The sequence below is a fragment of the Corvus hawaiiensis genome, chromosome Z (genome assembly GCF_020740725.1).
Source record: "Corvus hawaiiensis isolate bCorHaw1 chromosome Z, bCorHaw1.pri.cur, whole genome shotgun sequence".
NCBI classification, from domain to species: domain Eukaryota; kingdom Metazoa; phylum Chordata; class Aves; order Passeriformes; family Corvidae; genus Corvus; species Corvus hawaiiensis.
Window position 1 is genome coordinate 2,918,949 of NC_063255.1, and position 20,161 is coordinate 2,939,109.

The 20,161-nt window shown below is 38.9% G+C and overlaps 1 protein-coding gene across 4 annotated transcripts in view; it reads right to left on the reverse strand.

Moving 5' to 3' along the window:
• Positions 1-20,161, reverse strand: part of MAST4 (microtubule associated serine/threonine kinase family member 4) — a 286,033-nt gene that overhangs the window by 208,211 nt on the left and 57,661 nt on the right. For all 4 annotated transcript variants that reach the window (XM_048291032.1, XM_048291031.1, XM_048291030.1 and 1 more), the window contains exon 2: positions 16,815-16,968. In XM_048291032.1, the coding sequence (XP_048146989.1) occupies positions 16,815-16,968 (154 nt within the window). The remainder of the gene's footprint in view (positions 1-16,814; positions 16,969-20,161) is intronic.

Below are 20,161 nucleotides of genomic sequence, written 5' to 3' on the forward strand. Positions count from 1 at the left end.
ATACCATTTTGTGGGTGAGAACTATTCTGCTTCTGTTCCAAAATTCCTCACAATCTACCTACTATGTATCACTCAATTCCAAGAATCTTTATCCAGTGTCCCAGGTAAGGGGAGACTACCAAGGTGCAGGCCAGCCATTCCTTAGGAGCACCCACATGCGGCTCTCAGTGCTATGCTCTCCGCTCAGTGGTGTCACTTCGCTGTGGAGCAGGAAACCTCGAGCCCAGGGCCACACAGGGTCACGCCCCCCCATCACACTGGGATGCCACTCAGTCTGGACTGTCTCCCCACAGGTACTAATTAGGCAGACCACACTTCCGGCCCATGAAATCTGAGCTACAAACTAGCAGCAAGGAGAATATTCAGGGAAGTATACTAAGATCACAAGCATATATCGACACTGTCCATTTCTGCTTACTTTCTAGCCAGTGCCAAGAAACAGGACAACAGGCTATATACTAGTCTTGGCAATATATCCACCTTAAGTTCTTACTTACCTCTGAAAACTATGCAAAAGTGAGACAATCATATTACTAAAGCAACTGATGTCTCTTGGAAGACCAACAGGCTGATGCAAAGCAACAATTCAGAAGAATTTTAATAAAATCTCATTTCAAAAACACAATGCAAGATCTTGACTGAACAGATCAAATGAAAAACATCTCCAAACCACATGGCCTAAACATTTCCTTCCTGAAATTACTAATTCCCACCTCATTAATCTGGTCATCTCAGACAGCTGTGCAGTGGGTATGCACATGACCACTGACACAGGATTTGTACCCTAGTAAATCTGCACAGGTTTGCCAAGAAATCAAAAGCCTTAGCTTCATAACCTTATTTTAACAGTAGATCCACAGAGAGCTGCTGAGGTCTCTGCGAAGGGACTGTCTTGGAAGCTAGAAGTTCCCAAGCAGCAGCACATGATAGTCTTTTAACACTTTCCAATTAATCTTCCAAATGTGCTATTGTTCTTTGCTACATTGGTAAACCAGAACCCATAAATATTTTTTCACTCAATTTGTTAACAGCCTGCCCGAGACTAGAAGAAAAATGTACAACAAAGCTGTGGTTTCTTGCCCAATTATCTAGGATAACATTTCCCAGAACAGGAAAACCTGAATTAGTTTCCCATCTGGTCTCTCTGCCTCTATCGAATTCTGGTTCCTTTTTGCATAGGCTCCCATCACCCTCAACTAAAGGGGTGCCATAAAAAGCTTAAGGCATTGATTGCAATATACGTATCTTTGATATTCCATTGATGTCAACCCTGAAATATACCAGTGACATATGCAGTCAGAGAGAGCTTTATATCTATCATCAAAAGGTTAATTCCTTCTCATCTGGACCAGAAAAAGAGAATTAAGAAATGAATGCAAGAAACTAAGTTATACAAACCTTCCATTTAAATAGGTACGTTTTACTTCTTTTATGTATTCTACATCAGAAGAAGTCTATGCCTTTTCCTTCCTTCCTTTTTTCCTCAGACACCGGTAAGATGAAGTTCTCAGAGAAGAGTGAAACCAAACATTTCCTAGTGCTGGGATCCCTGATTACAAAAATCTATCAGGCTAGAATGCAGACTACAAACACTGTTATGGAACTGCAAGGTTTCCAGACTTCCAGCAACATCCAGACAGCTCCAAACAAGCCACCAACAAAATGCTTCAGCAATACCTATTTTGTCAAGCAGACATACAATATGCACAACTCTTTTAGAAACTCTGTATTAATTCACTCTAGAAGCTATCAGGAAAATTATGTTAAATAATTTTCAACTTCATCACTGTAGCATAATATTAGGGCATTTTATCATCCTAGGAATCAATATTTGAAAAGCATTAAGTCTTGCCCTGCTCCTTAGAATAACAGAGAATTCAAGAAACAAAAAGGTTCGTTCTATTAAAGTTTGTTCTAAAACTGGGAACATCATCACTCTTGGGTTAAGAAGTGCACTTTCTCATAGGGTACTGTGGTTTAGGAATGGTATTCCCCGACTTAGTATTCCCAGTAAAAAAGAAAATCTTAAGATGCTCCCTTCCCACTCGTGGGACACAAAAAAGGCAGAGATCGAGGATTGAGATAAGGACATTTACTGGAAACAGCAATGAGATAAGACAATGAACAGCAACAGCAACAACACTAAATACAAAACTGTTCAAAGAGAGGGTTATTTACATGCAAAAACGCTCAGCAAGTCCAGGACAATGAAAAACAATGGTGGACAGACCCTCCACGCCCAACACTTTCTCCAGGACCAGAAAGAAACCCTTTTCTTCTCAGTAACAAGAGAAAGAGACCCTTTCCCTCACCTCCTCAGCAATGAGGTAAGACAGTAATGAGTAGCATTTGGGTCTTGGCCATGCCCACTCAGCACAGCACAGGGCAGCCCAGAACTCCTGGGCTCAGCCATCCGACCAGCCGGCTCAGCTTCCCTGGCAGCCAGGACTACAGCACACACCACCGCACCTGGTACCGTAACAAAAAATTAACTCTGTCCTGGCCAGCACTAGGACACAAGGGGTTAAATCCAGTCTCAAAATCCACTGTCAGACACTAGGCCCTTCCCAGACTGCACTAATTTTCATTTCGGATGAATCCCACTTGAGCTTCCCAAGAAAAAAATGGAAGGCAATCACTTGCAATTAGTACACAAATTAATGCTGGTTTAAGTTTGGATCCCAAGCCAAAAACACTTAAATAATAATACAATTTAGTCTAGTAGGAGAAAGATATAAGAGAATTAACTGCTATTATTAATGCTTGTACCTTCTTTTTGTTGTAAATGTGCACCAGATCCAAAACATGTAGAGCTACTATTGTCTGTACCTTACCATGTGCAGGGCATTCTAACAGCCACCTTTACTATTTTTCCTTTATAGTAATCTATATTTTAGTTTGGTTTTATCTTGTTCAGACATCTGAAAGGAAGTCTAAGATATCTTGATACAGACGCTAGAGGAGATGAAATCCTACTGTTTTCAACAACAGAATCTTGTACTAAGCCCTTCTTTGAACTATAGTAGTTGGCCTGACTGACAAGAAAGCAGAGTGGATTTACTCAGTATTATGGTCAGTATCTCCACTGTAAGAATTCACTTAATATTTCATTATTTTTCCTGCATGATTAACATCAAGAAATATTTTAAATAACGTTGGGTGTGTCTGTTGAAAAGCTAAATTAGGCAGTAAACACTTTCAAAATTGACAATGAAATCGTGAGCATATGTGATGCTAGAATGATCCTTCCTCCCATCCTTACTCCCAACAGAAGCCTTGAAGGCATTACAGTTTTCACAAAATACTGGAATTAAGGCAAGCAGACTGTCTAGAACAACAATTCTTCTTTTCAAAGTACATGTGCTTTTAAACACAGAAAAGGCATACAAGAAACATGCTTTCTATTAGAAGCAAAAACAGCCAGGCCTTAGACAAACAAATGGTAACAGATAAATCTCTCATCTGAGAATAGGACTAACCTACTGCATTAAACTACCACACAATAAAACAGTCCCAGCCCACAGTGAGTTAATCAGCAACTCTCCCTCAACTCCTCCAGTAATAATAAAAAATAAATAAATAAAAAATCCCCTCATACTGTCCACTCTCCCTTTCCCTTGACATTATAGCACTCCTACACTTTTCTTGCTATAGTTTCACTCATAAATGTATGCATTCTACTGCTTTTACATTTTCTTTAATAATCCTTGAATTTATACATATCCACACTTCCTCTTGTTAAGTGATTTAAATGCCAGTATTATACAAAAAAAATTGAGCTGAAATACATTATTATTTTCACACTGCATTCATGTCTGCCTTCAAGTTTAATGCTCCAACCAGCTACTTTCCTTTTTAAGTTAACTGATTCATGAAGGACTGAGAGGAAGGCTTCAACTCCCCCTCAACCATCTTAATTAGGTATTCTGGCCCATGTAAGACCACCAGCATCCAGACCACTGACACACTGATAGTAATGTTCATATTACTTTCATGAGCTATTGATATTGAGTCATCTACTGATAGAGGTCCCCTACCTCAGACCTCTTCAATTCCAAAATTGTCATTGTTGACTTCTTGCCCCAGTTCCTCTGCAGAAGCGTTGCTGGTATCATTACTTCCCTTCCTGTGCCTGAAACTACCAGGACAGCCTAAAGTAGCAACACTGAAACCAACACCATCTCTTCCCATACCTGAATGCAATCCTTGGTAGTCCAGCACATTTATCAAAACACACTTCAATGAAGGGTGATTTAAGTTGACTACATAATGGCAATAATTTAACATTATTTAATAGTATTACCTCATCGTTGCTGAACATAGGTAATACATTACTGCAGTTCAGTGTCATCTTCCCCTTGAACATGCCTCTTGTATATCTACATTCATTTGTAATGAATATTTGTCAAAGGTCCAAATAGAATTGTTCTAAATTCTTACTTCTACTGCATTCAGCATGTGCTTATTTGTTGTATGACTTACTGTATAAGGACAAAATGACTTGTATAAGAACAAAGAGACTAAAATCACATTTCCACAAAAATCAGCCACAAAAGGTAGGCCTTGCTTTATTCTAAACAGAAAAGTCTTTCTTACTGCTGAAGCACTACTCTCCTTCCTCTGTCCCTCTCAAATGCATACCATAATAGGACAGCTGAGAATTACTAAATGAGCTCAAATTTAATACTTATAAGTCTTTCATTTTCAGTTAGAATTTAGAAATAACTTTGGCTCTGATAATTAAACAATTGCACATCATTAAGAAAATGTTTTGGCATCCACGTAAGATTTTACCTTTACAAAAGTACTGAGGAGAATGTAGATGGCACTGCTAGAAAGTCTAATTCGTAATCAGTCAAAATGCAGAAATAAATACAGAGGAAGCATCTTGAAACTTTTTGATAGAAGTATTTTTTGTTAAAATATTAGAAGTAGGTTTTTATTAAACTACTGCAAATGGAAGACAGGCATGTACTTTGCTAAAATGGAAGAATCTGAATTTGGGCTGACAGTAACTACAGACAGAATTAGTCCGAAGTGAAGTTGTGCATATGATTACAGTGTACCACAGACTTACCAGAAGCTAGCATCAATGTGTTTGTGTTAGCTGCTGTGAAATAGCAGCCTTCAAAATAGCCTCTTGACATCTTTAAGGCAAGGGTCAAGAAATACTTATTTCAATTAATTATCTTGTTAAATCAATTACAGATATTTATAAGTGCAGAATACTTTTTAAAAATACAGAAAGATAGATACTTCTCCCTCACTGATTCACTTAAGTAAAAACATAACTGATCTTATCTCAAGAACCGATGCTCTGGACAAGTCAGACATGCCAAGCATAGTTTCAAGTGCATTGCTCACTCCACACCTCTTTTTGGGGAGCCTTAGGAACATCAGCTACCTCAGAGCAACAGCAACAAGCCACAGTGGAAAAGAAAACTGGACTCTACTGCAGATTGCTCTGGGTCATAAAAATGTTCTGAAAAGAAACACAGATGGGTACTGCTCCCTCCTCTTACCCCCGGCATATTTCCAAACACAAAAATAACCCCAGAAGAGCGGGGTTCATTGACAGGCCTTGATGTGAACAGAAGAAAGACTGAAGCCACCACCTGCCACCACATCACCACAGCAGCAATGGCAGTCCCAGTACATCCAGAGCAGTCACTGTTACCAGATGATAAATTGTCTACACCTGTGAGCTAACACAAGGCTTGGTCTCCAAAAGCTACTGGCCTCTGGCACTGCACAATGTCTATTGTGTAAGAAGGAGAACTGCAAGTTCACCAGCCCCTGTGCCCTGCCAACTCAGCCAGGTCACCTGGAACACCTATGACCACCAGGGACCACCAGAGAGAGCCCCAAGACTGCACAACACATACCTAAAGGAGAGGAGAAATATGTTAATGATTTCAGGGAAATTATTATCATATTCTGGGACAATCAATCAATATTTATGTAAAATATAGTATATAACTTCCCTGCACTCACTATGCACAGCTTTGGGAGGAGCTACCCCCCTGCATCCAGCCAAATAAACAATACCTGCTTCTTAATGCTACTTTGGTATTAAGAACTTTTTTATTTTACCGAGTTTTGGTAACACCAGTGCCACTCTCAAACTGCCTGAGCAGCATGAAGTGAAGACCAAATCTGGAAGCAACATACCACCACTTTTATCCCCACAAATAAGTGAACCATCACTCCAGGTTCAGACACCTGCCAGGTGAAAGGTGGAGCCTCCCACCTTAGTATTTCCTAGGTTCAAGTTAGGGCACTTAGCTTTATTGCCTCAAATTGAACTCCTGAAGACATCCCAGCTGTAGGAAATGATGGCAACACTGCAAATTTTAGGGTCTATTTTCACATCTGGGGGCAGGGAGGAGGGGTGGAATTAAAGCCCATCATTCCCATTAGCTGTTAACCAGAAAGTAAAAGAAGAGTGGATGGATTTGAAGCCATCACTAGGAAACTTTTTTAATGTTTTGCCTTATTCTATTGTAGCTGCATCAACAAGCTTTACTTAAATTTCAAATGACCACCAACATCTAAAAAAAAAAAAAAATTACCATTTTATTAATGTCTCGTTTATTGCCCAGAATCTAAAGGAGCATGTTTTGCATATTACTCAGCTACACATCGTTGAAGTTAATGAACAATGCCACCTTCCCAGTCTGATGCAGTGGTGAAATATTCAGCCAATCTGTCCCCTAAACATAACATTATTCAGGTAAGCCTATAATTACAACTGACTCAATTACAATTTCTTTTGTAACTGTAAGAAGCCTTCATAAAAAAATTGCACTCACTGTAGTTCTTTCACTTTTTGATGTACTACAAATCTCCTAAAATGCTCTATATTTGTTTCACTTTCTAAAGTCAGATGAAGCAGTGGCACTCTCAGTCACATGGGTTGTCCTGCGCAGGGCCAGGAGTTGGACTTATTGATCCTTGTGGGTCCCTTCCAACTCAGGATATTCTATGATTCTATGATTCTGGCTGGCAATGCATGAAATAAATGTGTCCCACTGAAGGCAAAAATTTGGGGTGAGATTAGGAATTTAAAAAAAAAAAAATTAAAAAAAAAACCACAAAAAAAACGCAGTAAATCTACCTTAAAATTTCACCAATATTGGCAGAACTGGAACTGGAAAAGGACACATCCAGTTTTGGACAACAAACTAGTAGGATGAAGGCTTAGATCTGTATCCAAAAATACATATATATAAAAATAAAATCAAGCCTCCATTAATTACAAAGGGATGCAGAATCAAAACTGTTTATAAATCAATTACCAGAAATAAGTCATCACATCCAAAAATAATGGTTCATGCTTGAAATAAAATTCTCTCACTGAAAGTCATTTAAAAGACAATACAAAATTTTGATAATAAGGAAATTAATCAGTGTTCCTTTGCTGATAGATACTCGCTGAAGTTACATTTCTATATTGACTATTTGCAATCTATTATTGAAGTACTGTGACAGCAATATAGTATCTGAAAGGCATTTGAGATCACCAGCAATCTCCCTAACCTTTGATTAGATTTGGAGGATAAGGATAGGTTTGGGGTTTTCAGTTTGGTTTATTTGCTTGGGTTTTTTAAGTTTTCCCTACCAAAAATACCTAACTCAATAGCACTATTAGCCAACCAGTGACAACGATAACTACATGATAAAAACACCCTACAGCCTGAAGCTGTCATTCATGACACTACTTCCTTACCTCACAACTCTACTGAAATGCAACTCAACAAAATAATTAGTTGGCAATATTTATCAGTGAGCTCAGAGATAGAACACTTTGCTGCTTCTTTTTTCTTTATCTTAACAACAAATAGGTCCTTTTCCCATAATTCTAACATGCAGCTCCAAAACTTATAAACTGCCAGTCCATTCTATAACACAAACCTAATATACAGGTATTACTGTATCCCTTTCACCCTTTTTCCAGTTTACACCTGCTCTAGAGAATCAAAGTCCAGTTCTATAACTCTGATAACAGTAGGAAAAACAGATATTTAAGATTCACACTGAACACATGATGCTACCAAAAGCACACTAAACTACATATAAGTGATAATGAGACGGAGTTCCTTTTCATATATAGTCAATTTTGCAAAAACAAGAATCCTGCACACCAAAAGGTCAGAGGTAGCCAATACTGGCCAAGTTACAACGGAACTGCGCCGAGAACATACATTTTAAGGACCTAAAAAATTCACTATTGCTCAGTTCAAACATTATGTGAACAACTACTTCAATCAGTGGCCAATACTCTTGGCGTATAACTCTCCACTGGCTCAACATTTGGGTTTCTGCTGACAGAATTTATGGTAAGAAGCAAACATCTCCCACTGCACTATGAAAATCAAGCCCAGAAACTCATAATTGACATTAAGACAAATGAGCATGAAATGATGTGTTAACATGCTATTTTCTCTACAGTACCCAGCATGACCCCTTTTTTTGTCTCATGTATATGTTGTTATGCCACATAATTAAATCACTATATGCTTATAGTAATTTTTCAAAAGGTAAAGTTTCCCAATAGAAAATACTGCTCCTGTTTTCACTGGAAAACACCTATAAACTTTTCCACTCAAATTGTCAACCTTCATTCTAAGGATTAGACACATTAAGTGTTTTTTCACTCTTCTCAAATATTTCGCCATCGGTACATTCAATTTATATTAAAGCAACAGACTTGGGAGAAAGCAAGTATGTAGTCAAATCATTTGCTTTACAACATCCAGTAGAGAGAGACCACAGGGAAAAAAACAGGAAGACTTAAGCCTCCAGGAGTATAGATCATGTATTCTTGATATGCAATTATACTGTATTTATAAATATGCTGCAAGCAGTTTTGCACTAATGAGCTCAGGTACAAGCAACAACAGGACTGGAGCCTCACAGACCTCAGATTTAGTTAATCATCTGACTAAATACATGCATTTAGCTAAGTCCAGGCAAGTTCTTTCATCTGTGCTTCTATAGTTATGCTGCTAAGCATGCTTGAGCCAGCTAATTCAACAGTTCTTAGGGTATTTCTTAAGGAACTACAACTGAAACTTCAGAAATTTAACATGCATATTAATTTTCTCCACTTTTTATTTTTCCAGTATGACAAATGACTCTTAACTTTCAAGCTGCTTTTATAAGTGTCCCAAAGAGGGTTAAACTCTTGTTTCTTCCTCTTTCAAAACTGGCAGCTTGCAAACATATCTGCTAATTAGGCACTCTACTGCTACAGTTTGCTTTGATCTCAACAACAATCAGCTTCTCATGTTCTGATGATACAAGCACGATTAAGCAGCAATCGAGGAGTTAAAGGCAAAATAATGAGACAGGAATACAATATCTTCTGTTCTCATCTCAGACTATTACATGGTGCAGACTCAAGACGTGTCAAAGAATATGGAAATTATCTTGCTATGCGCACAGGGAAGTAAAAATCAACTCCACTACGCAGGCTGATGGAAGCCTTAAATAATGAAGGTAACTGACAATGACAAATATAACCTAATGTCATCTCAAACACCAGCACACCAAGAACCATCTAAAAATGCATATTTCATAGCAGAATAAATTTACTTCATCTGGAGAAGACAGCTTTGTGCTGAATGCATTAAAAAAACAAACAAAAAACCCTACACGCCACATTTCCTCACCCGTGTAATTATAGAATAGATTGCTTCTATCTCTTTCTACTAATTCTGGAATAAATTTAACACATGGCATAGTGCTTTAAGGAAACCTTTGAGGAAGGCAATGGAAAAGACTGCCAGATACACTCTGGGTAGGCAGTGAATGAAGCATATTGTGCTTGTGATCATGCACACATGGCAGCTGAACCGTCCCACCTCTGTAGCCCAGAGCCGAGTGGTGTTAGTACTTGTGCTGGGCTGCTACTCTCCCTCTGCTGCTGTCGGGCACAGCCCTCAGGCAGCTGCAGCTGAAAAGGCTTTCTGAACTGCGTACATCTGTTGCACTGGGGATCCTGCAACACGCATATATCAAACCAGGAGTCCCGTGGAAAGGAAATATATATGGACAGACAGATTCTTGATAGCCGGGGCTCTGCCGAGGAACTGTTCCAGTCCTGACCAAGGGTCCTTCTGCCCGCGCAGGGGACACAAACCAACCCATGGGAATGAGGCTGACCCGGGGCAGGGAAACCCCGTGTCTGTCCCTCAGGGCCCCTCTCCCAGGGCTACACGGCAGGGGAGGGACCCCAACATACATCCAGTCCTGACATGCATCACAACGAAAGCCATTTTGAAACATACTTCTGCTCTAAGAGGGGAAGAAAATGCAGGAAGTAAAATTTCGTATTAAAAGGTGAACCTGATAGAGCTTCGGCACTGGCAGTCATTCTTACCCCACATCCTACAGCACCCCAGCTTCTGGGGCTGGGGGCAGGCCAAAGGAGTGCACCCAGACACAGGGCTTTTCATGGAGTGGTGTAATCATGCATTGTAGTCATACATTCCTGGTGTAAATATGTATAATTCCTTCCACAACAGGAAGAAATTTTGATTATGTACACAGGAAATACGGAACACTTCCTCTTACCTATACCAAGCGGCCATCATTAATAGAAATAATCCTTTTTTTAAATCACATCATCATTATAATAAGCAGTTGTACATAATGGGAAGGTCCCATTCCCAAAGAGGTTTCAAGGTACAAATCACATGATTGTACAAGTTCAGCTTTCCCCATTCACCAAGACAACTTGGTTGTCAACCAAACAGTTGACATTGTAACACTTAATGAGCTAATCTCCATTTTCAACAATATTCATAATTTATACAGCCCAATGTTTGTGAAAATTCTGCTACTGCCAACTGCTCCCCTGTATGAATGGGGAAAATCTCCTCTTCCAAGTCCTGCCAGCACATGCCAACCCATGGATAAGACAACAGCTTGTTTTTCATGGACCATAAAGCTGTTGATCTTTCTGCTAATTAGCGTTAGCAGAGTGATGAATCTCTGAAGCAAAAAACAGACTGAGAACCCCCAAATTCATTTCAAGTCAAACACAGATTAATTATATGGGAATAACAACAATTGTTGAGTATATTTGGATGACTGATGACTCAGAGGTGGAAAGCTGACCAAAGCAAGAATATTAAAAATGTATAAATCACAAGATTTTTTTGGTTTTAGCTCTTCGTGATCTGTAGACAATATGTGATCAGAAGAACATGAAGTAATTTCACAAAAGTAAAGTGCTTTAGGATCCTTGGACTAAAGATTCTATAAAATGAAATTTGTATGTATTATGTTACCTGTACTTGTGTAAGATCAATATAAACCTAGCCGGTAACAGCCCTACCACAGTTAGACACAATTACCCCAGCAGGAATTCTTTCCCAAGTAGTTATTGATGAGATAACAGTAGGCAAGACAAGAAGTTCAAACCATAGGTAACAAAGTGTATTTTTTTCATTGTCTGTAATGGCAGAGCTTATCAGTACAGTATAGAAACAATGGAGTTAGCTGCAGCACTCTCCAAAATACGAATTCTTCCCAGAAATATGTTCTCATATCTTTCAGAAGTAGAAAGGGAGAAAGCAATCTCCAAATGCTGCACAGCAGCTGAGAAGACAGAACAGGGCTGCACTGCCCACCACAGGGCAAAGCGAGGAGCAGCAGCGGGACATGAAAGTAAGGGCCATTTGTTTTGCCTGTCCGAGTGATTTGCCAGGTTAACCCTCTCCATGGTAAAAACTCATTTAATTTCTCATCCTTCCACATTACCTTCTGCTATGGATTCTATAAGCATCTCTATTACAGCAAACTAAAATCTGTAGACAATTTAAGTCAAAAACCCTCTGACTATAGACAGCCCTTTGAAGTTTGTGCAGATCAAGAAAACCAGCCACCACAGAAAAGCAGCTTTTTAATTAAACATCTTTTCTCCTAATTCGAAACAAGTTTTAAAGTCCCAGTCTGTGCACCACTAGGAATCCTTAAGAAGGCAATCTACAGCTACAGCAAGAGGCATTTATATACATGTGTATTAAACAGATGTCTATTGTCCCAAGAATAACAGAGCTGATCTCAGCTAACCATACTTTCCTCTCAAATTTGTCTAGCACACCTCCAATGCCCCTGCACCCAGAGGGCACCAGCATCCCTCTCAAGCAATCCTCTTTTCCCTCTGTATCTGACCTAGGGCTATGAAACAAGCAGTTACACCTCAGCTTTGTGGCAGGGCTTATCCTGCAGTTCAACAACATGTGCGAGGATTGTGTTTTACACTGTCTGTGGCACAAGCAGAACTTCTAAAGATCCAGTTTACCTTCCCAGACAGAGGGTGTGGCAAGCACTGTTATGGGCATGTGTTCATGCAGAGAAGGAGGAATGTGGAGCAGAGAAAAGTTAGGACACAGCAGAAGAGAAAAAGGCAAATACTGATTATAGCGTGATTATGTTACCCAAAACTTTATAACTTGTTGGAAACATGACCTTTTAAATTAAAAGATGAATTGGTCATAAATTACATTCAAATCCTTTTACTCTGAGATTGTTTCAGCTCATAAAAGTTTATGTTTAGCAACCACAGTTATGAAATACTATTTTTCATCTTGTCTTTCTATTAAACAGGACTGTTAGCACTTCACAACAAGAACTATTAAGGCAGATTTGCTAGACTAATAGCAGGCCACATGCTATACACTCCATCCCAAACTCAGTCTCTGTTTTTCCAGAAGTCTTCCTCCGTGGCAATGAAGATTAAAGAAAGCAATACTGTTGCAACAATTGTATTGAAGAGACTTTTCCAAAATACAGGAGCATGGTATCTCCAGGAAGCAGTATTCATTTCTTTTATTGGACAAACTTTAATTAGTGACTGTGTAGCAATTTTCACCACAAAGCAATAGTAGATTTAGTCTCAAAAACATTGATTTAATTTTCCTTCTACTTTGAAAAGCATTCTTTGCTTGTCACTGAAAACACGTGGTTGCTGGATTGCTTAAAACTATGCAACTTAGGGGAAAAATTTGGCTCCAGTCTCCCTGAAGCTGTGTCAAAAATAATTTCAGTTTCTATCCCACCTCTGCAGGTTTCCAACCCTCTTCTCCCTTGTGTTGATTTCCCACTGGAAAGACCCAGTACATCATTCTCAATTTTTCTTGTATTCATATGTAATTTACTTCAGCCAATTCAGTGTAGTAGGTTCTCAGTAACTGTAATCCTTCAGGTTTTGCAAGTCTCATTCAATATATTGCAACAATACAGATTTTATTTCTTCTCATATGTCCTGCATAACATTATTCCCTCCTGTAAAGCCCAATAAACTCATTTATTTGGGATCTATTCCCAGAGATAAAACCCCTATCTATTTACCTGTATTAGTATTCAACCCTACAGGAATTAACTATCCTATTTTATATAAACAAATAAATTTTGGTTTGTTTGTTTTCATTGTTAATACTGCTTATGCTCTATGGCTCAACAATACTATGTTTTTAACAGCCAAAGAAAGGGAAAGTAACATACACAGTACAATTCACTTTTCTAACATTTGGAGTGAGCAACACACACCAGCGTAAAAATATTCCACAAATTTGCAAGCTAGGAGTCTTCTCTCTTGCTTCACTTACTCCCACCTTATGTATTTTAGGAGTTGAACATTTTTAAAAGCAGAGGCAGAGACTGAACTGTAAATAATTTCAAAGATACTCTTCTGGACTATTTTCCAATAAACTGATACCCACTGTTAAGATAGCACTTAGAGGGGTATTAAAAGTAACAAAAGAGAAGAAAGAATAAAGGAAGACAGTAATCAATGCACAGTGATATTAAAGATCAAGTACTTTCTCTAATTACAGGCCTCCAAATACTTTTCCCCCTTTAAGGACAAGAATATGTTTCCAGAAACAGTAAAACAAATTTGGGAGGGAATGTGTGAGCACAGAAGTAATCCCTTACAAAGCACGTGTCAGCTCACCTTAAAAGCAAGATTTCTTGTGCCCCACTTCTTCCTTTTATTTTTTTTTTAATGACACTGTGATTCTTGTAGTTTCAAACCAGAGCAGCAAATCACTCTTAATCCTTAAAGAAATGTAAAAAACCCCCAAAACTTCAGTATGCAAGAAAAGGTATGTAAACACACGATCACAGCAACACTGAAATTATTAACTTCAGATTACTGAACATTTGAAACAACTTTAGGAATTAGTTCCCTATCTGTAGTGGTTTCTTTAAAACATTTGCAAAAAAAACCCCAAAAGAATATAAAGAACTTTCTGTCATCACAATGAGTTTGATTAATTTAATCAGTATCATGAAAGCTGTTAAGATATTTAAACTATTTTAAGATACCAAAGCCCAAGGGTATTCAGGTTCATTTAAAGTGCATTGGTAATAAAGCAGTTTAACATCATTGCACACTATATTCCTAAACCCTGACATGAGACCCTGCACAACATATTGGATGCAGACAAAAAGCATATCCATTTCCCTTTATAAAGGCCTCAAGCAGTAATTCAAGCACAGAGATAAAGACTATGGCAGCAGAGCACAATTGCTACATTTGTTTTTGATTGGGCTGTCTTCTTCCGCTTTATCTGCATGGCTTAAATGGCAAAGATCAATTTTTAAAGACCACCACTCCACTTTAAAGTTAAACACAAACAAAATTAAAAAAACACACCACAGCTCCTGCTGAAATAATAAGTATGCTGGCAGTTTTAGTTTCAGTAAAACTGTAGTTTGATTTACACTCCAAGCTTTCAGAGCTGTAACACCCCAGAGCTGCCGGGAGAGTTTACTGAAATGGCTACCGAAATTGACACTTGTCTGCTGCAGGTCACTTATCTTTCACGAAAGCCCATATGGATCACAAACACTCTTCCACTGTTTCTGAAAGCTTCATAACAACTTTTGATAAAAATTAAGTTGCAAGGGAAATGACGGCTCTTACCATAGTGACACTAAAAATCAGAGCAATGATTATGTGATGACATGATACAAGAAATTCCGGTAGTAGCATATGTTTTTCCTTCAAATAAAGAGTGAGACAGTTCAATTTTTTAAGTACTTTAGGTTTCTAAGGACAAAATTATTGGTCTTTTACCAGAAGCCTTGTAGGTGATTTTAAGCTGGTGAATACAAAGAGAGGTATTGCTATATATATATTGCTATATTCTTGGAGCTTCTTCCAGGGAAATGTTAAGGAAAGGGGTAGGAGGGAAGTGAGAAAAGCCAATACTCTAAAAGTACTCTTCAGACATTTACAGCGGAAGAGTCAGCTCTATCCACTTTGGAACCATTTTTCATGCCCAGGTGAAAACAGCTCTGAACAATGCATAGAATTTAGAGACAGAGAACAGTCCTATCTCAAGTAAACATCTTTTCAACTTCCTCTAACCTGAATTTCATGTGCTTGATTCTAACATCAATTGACAGCACTTTGACACACAAAACAACTTCCTCATGAAGGGAAGTGGAGGGGCAAACACTGACTTCTTCTCTCTGGTGAGCAGTGACAGGACTGAGGGAATGGAGTGAAGCTGAAACAGGGGAGGTTTAGGTTGGGTATCAGGAAAAGGTTCTTCACCCAAGGGAGGTCAGGCACTGGGACAGGCTCCCCAGGGAACTGGTCATGGCACCAGCCTGACAGAGTTCAAGAAGCATTTGGACAATGCTCTCAGGCACATGGTGTGATTCTCGGGGATGTCCTGTGCAGGGCCAGGAGTTGGACTTTATGATCCTTTGTGGGTCCCTTCCAACTCAGCATATTCTGTTATTCTGTGAAATTTCTATCTTCCAGTAAAATTACTAAAATCTACTGTCCCTCTTGCCAAGTACAACAAATTCTTCAAACTGGTAACCATTAGGTATTTAGGAACACACTTAACTAAAATTCTAGTGAATTTAAAATTTATTTTTCTTGAAATACACCAAGTCCCTATTTTTTTATATTCAATTTGCTCCATAATCAAAATCAATCAGTCTTCAGTGACCATCACAGCCACAGAGCTCCCAGTAAACAGTCACAATACCAGCACCTAGTATCTAGGAAGATGCTACTGGGGCAGGGAGGGCCTGAGCCCTCCTCCAGCATCCTGCTACCTCTGCATGGCTCCACAGAGGAGAAGCTGCAGTCCACAGCCTGTGGCTAGCTGGTAATCCTGTTCCTCCCCTTTGAGTATTCCACCACATAAATGAGGCTAAACTGCTTTTTCTTTAATGAAATCAAGTCTGAAGGGACCATACCGTCTTAGGCTGCACCAGGAGAAGTTTAGGTCAGAGGCCAGGAAAAAATTCTTCACTGAAAGAGTGATTGGGCACTGGAATCATCTGCCCAGGCCGATGGTGCAGTCACCATCCCTGGATATGTTTAAAAAAAAAACTGGACGTGGCGCTCAGTGCCATGGTTTACTTGATGAGGAGGTGTTAGGTCATAGGCTGTACTTGATGATCTCAAAGGTCTGTTCCAACCTAGTTCATTCTGTGATTCTGTAATCCGTGCACTTCAACTCCTTGAGGAAACAAGATATACGTGATCCCATGGATGGATGCCCATGAGTCAGCAAAATAAATGCCGCAGTCATGAAAATCTCAAGATAGGGGTCATTTTCAGGCTGTGCTTGGCCACCTATCCACAGCCCATAGAGGCAGAACCTCAAACACAACTCATCTCGCTAACTGTCAGGGAACCCACGTGGAAGAGACTTATGGAAACTCCAGGTGGAGCTCACATCTACCCTAAGGAGTTCAGCCACAAGGCAAACACCAGGGGTCAAGTTGCCATCAGCTCCGCAAGTGCTACATCTCCAGGTGACATTACTTACCAGTCAAAGCTCCTCCAAGGCTTCCTCTTCTGAGCTGTCTCCCATCTTCACTCAACTGCCTCTTAAATTTAGGAGACTTCCCAAGGCCAGAAGACACCTCAGGACTGCTGGATTTTCGAAAAGGCATAGGTGGGGGTGATAATATGTGATCAAGCTGCAAAGAAATAGAAAAAAAAATATAACTGTACTGTTTAAAATGCTTATCTTCATTGAAAGAAAAAACATCTTCAACTAAAGATTATGACAACATTTGGGAAAAAAAGATCCCAAAGATCTTAAGGTAACTAATTTGCTAACTAAAAAGAAGTATTTTGCACGTGCCAGATTTGTGTCTGGCTGTGCAAGAAAGCCATCCTCTTCTTGAACAGCTCACACCACCTCCAATCACTCTCACACAAGAAGTAGTTTTTATAGAGGTCCCCTCTAAAGGTGCAAGGGATCATACTTAAGCTTACTCAACCTTCCATAATGCAGCCTTTCTGCAGTTGCGAACCACCTGATCTGGAAACCTATTCCAGGCAGCGACCTGCTCCTTGAACGTTTTTCTTTGACGATTTTTCCCTACATCCATGTCAGCAGTCACTAGATGGCACTGCACTATCAACAAAGTGAAAACCACTGCCCAGTCCGGGGAAATAATAGCAAACAGATTTATCAAAGCTGGTGAGAAAAAAATTAAATTATTCTGTTTATAAAAGAAGCATTCATTTACACTGACTTTGAAGTTAAGTGGAAATATAGATTCTTGTTCTTCAAACTGGGTTCCTGTCATCATTCCCACACAACATTTTAGCTGCGTGGTCTTTACAATACATCTAATGTCTCAACATTTGATTAAATCCACAAAAAGAACACAAAATGCATGTGAGCAAATACAAAGAAAGTACAAAAAAGTAGGATATACAAGTATACAAAGTAGAAAAAAGTTTAACAACCATCCTTCTCCTCAAAGTGCTGCAGTAGCATGGTGTCATTATTTTGAAAAACCCTTCAAATTTTTTTTCTGCAATATTTAAACCCTAATTCTCACTACAATTTTTTAGGAAGCCAAGCACGTCTAAGTCTTAGATTTTTACAGTTCGTGTACCAAGACTTATCAGCCAGAAAATCTACACATCACCTGCATACCTGACTCCTTCATCCTCTTTGTCCACTGAAAGGAAGGAGTCAAGGTCACCAGAAACACTGATGAAGCTGCACAGCAAAGCCCATTTTTGCTTACAGTTAATCCCACAGCAATGTACTGTCTTCCCTACAAAGCATTTTGAATCACATGTTTAGTTCCCTATGTATTTAATATTTCAGGTTAGTTATTGTTTTGGGGGTTGTTTTAAAGGTTTCCTTAATCAAATCTGCAGTTAATTGGAAGTGTACATACACTCCAAAGCATTAAGAAATGCAATTGATTTCTGATTCTGCTTCTTCAGTATATTAAGGCTCATTCATGTTCATAACAGACACTGAAGTATTTGACTAACTCACAGCCCATGCCTTTAGTAATTTCCTAAAATGAGTGGTTTTGGGGTCACAAAGAATATTTACTTAACCATTGTTACTATTTATCTTTCACAAACACAGACATATCACAAATATTTGTATTTACAACTTCTAAGATACCTCACAAGGTGAATTTACAAATTAAATACAAACTACTCTTTTAAAAAGGAGGCAACTGACAACAGCTGACTTCTAAAAAAACACCATTTTCAGAGTCTTTCATGTAAGTCCAAAAGCAAATAATCAAACTGCTTATGGATGGATGGATCCCTGAGATGCTTTAGTTCTAGACTCCAAATTAGTCCAAGCATCTGAAGATGACATGATCCCATCAAGGTTTTAGGTGAGTTACTGGCAAAAATTCATGCTCTTTCTTAAAACAGATTCACACTTCAAAGTAACCAACCACATTTTAAATCTCTTTTTCCCTGAACTAGGATTCATCAAACTTTTAAATGACAGAAGGGGAGAAAAAAAATCAATACATGCACTAAGCTCCCTACACATGAGCACTTAAGCCAACATAACAGAATTTTGCATCTTCCATCCTCTCATCTTTTCCCCTTTTAACCAGGTATTCAACCTTTATGTTTGTTCAAGTGACTCCCACAATGAATAGACTTGTACATTCCACAACATGCAGTCTGATTTAAAGTCATTATTTCCAATTAAGCTGTGCTCTCTTTTCACAGCTTTCAGGGTTTCAGAAGAAATTTTAAGACAGCATTGTAGTACAAACCAGCACAGTACCATCTAGGTCTTAATTCATAATTTAAGATGCTTTCCCAGCTTCAGAAAAATATGTTTGAGAGCTAAGACAGTTTAAATATTAGCCCCCATTAGCTCATAGTTTTAACGCCAATGCCCTGCCAGCATTCTCTTGCCTCCTTGTTGCTAAGTGACTCTATCACACCAAAAGACATTTATAAAGTCTAACACTACAAAGAAACAACCTGGAACTACAAGATTTAGTATTTTCGTATTGATGGCCAACTCCTGCTTCACAGGAACAATTATACATGTATCAACAAAGCATATCTGGAAGCTATCCAAAGACTCATTTTTGCTTCCAAAGGGCCAAAATAACCTAAGAGCATGTAAAACGTGTATTTGACAAGAGTCTGTACATTCTAACTGATACTGCAGTAAACCAAGAAGAGTAGACAAGGATATAGCCTTTAATAGCCTTGACATAAGAGCTCTGGACACCCAGGAAATAGGAGAGAAATGGACTGCAGAAAGTATCCAGGCTTGCAAGCTCCCTTCCTGTGCTACTCCCAAAGGATAGACAGCAACATGTACCAGAACTAGAGGGGTTTTATAGCCCCCAGTCAAACCTCACATCAAGCAAAGGTCTTTGCAGCAGATGAGAGGCTTTCTGCCCTCAATGGAACTGCCTTCCCATCCTACCAGGCAGAGCACTCAAGTCCAAGGAAACAAACAGAAAACATTAGATCCTACTTCCTTGGACCACAATCTGATTCTAAAGATGCGTAACATGTTACATATTCAAATTTTACAAAGTGGTTAATTCAGTAAAAAAGACACTACCATCATTCAGTAAGAAGATTATATCAAATTCAAGTAAATAACTAGCAAGACCTATTCAAACTTGTTATATTTATTTGAAATACCTCCTGGGAACCTGAACACTGTGAGAGTTCAGGTTGTGCATCTTACCAGGTACAGATTAGACACTGCTGTCCACAGGACAGCATTAAAGCAACTAGAGGACAGCTGAAATTCTACCAGAGGTATTTTAAGTAATTTTACCTAAGCTGCTTCCACTCAGCACTCAGTTTTGCCCATCCACAATTAGCACTCTACTGGTATTTACTTACTAGCTATAT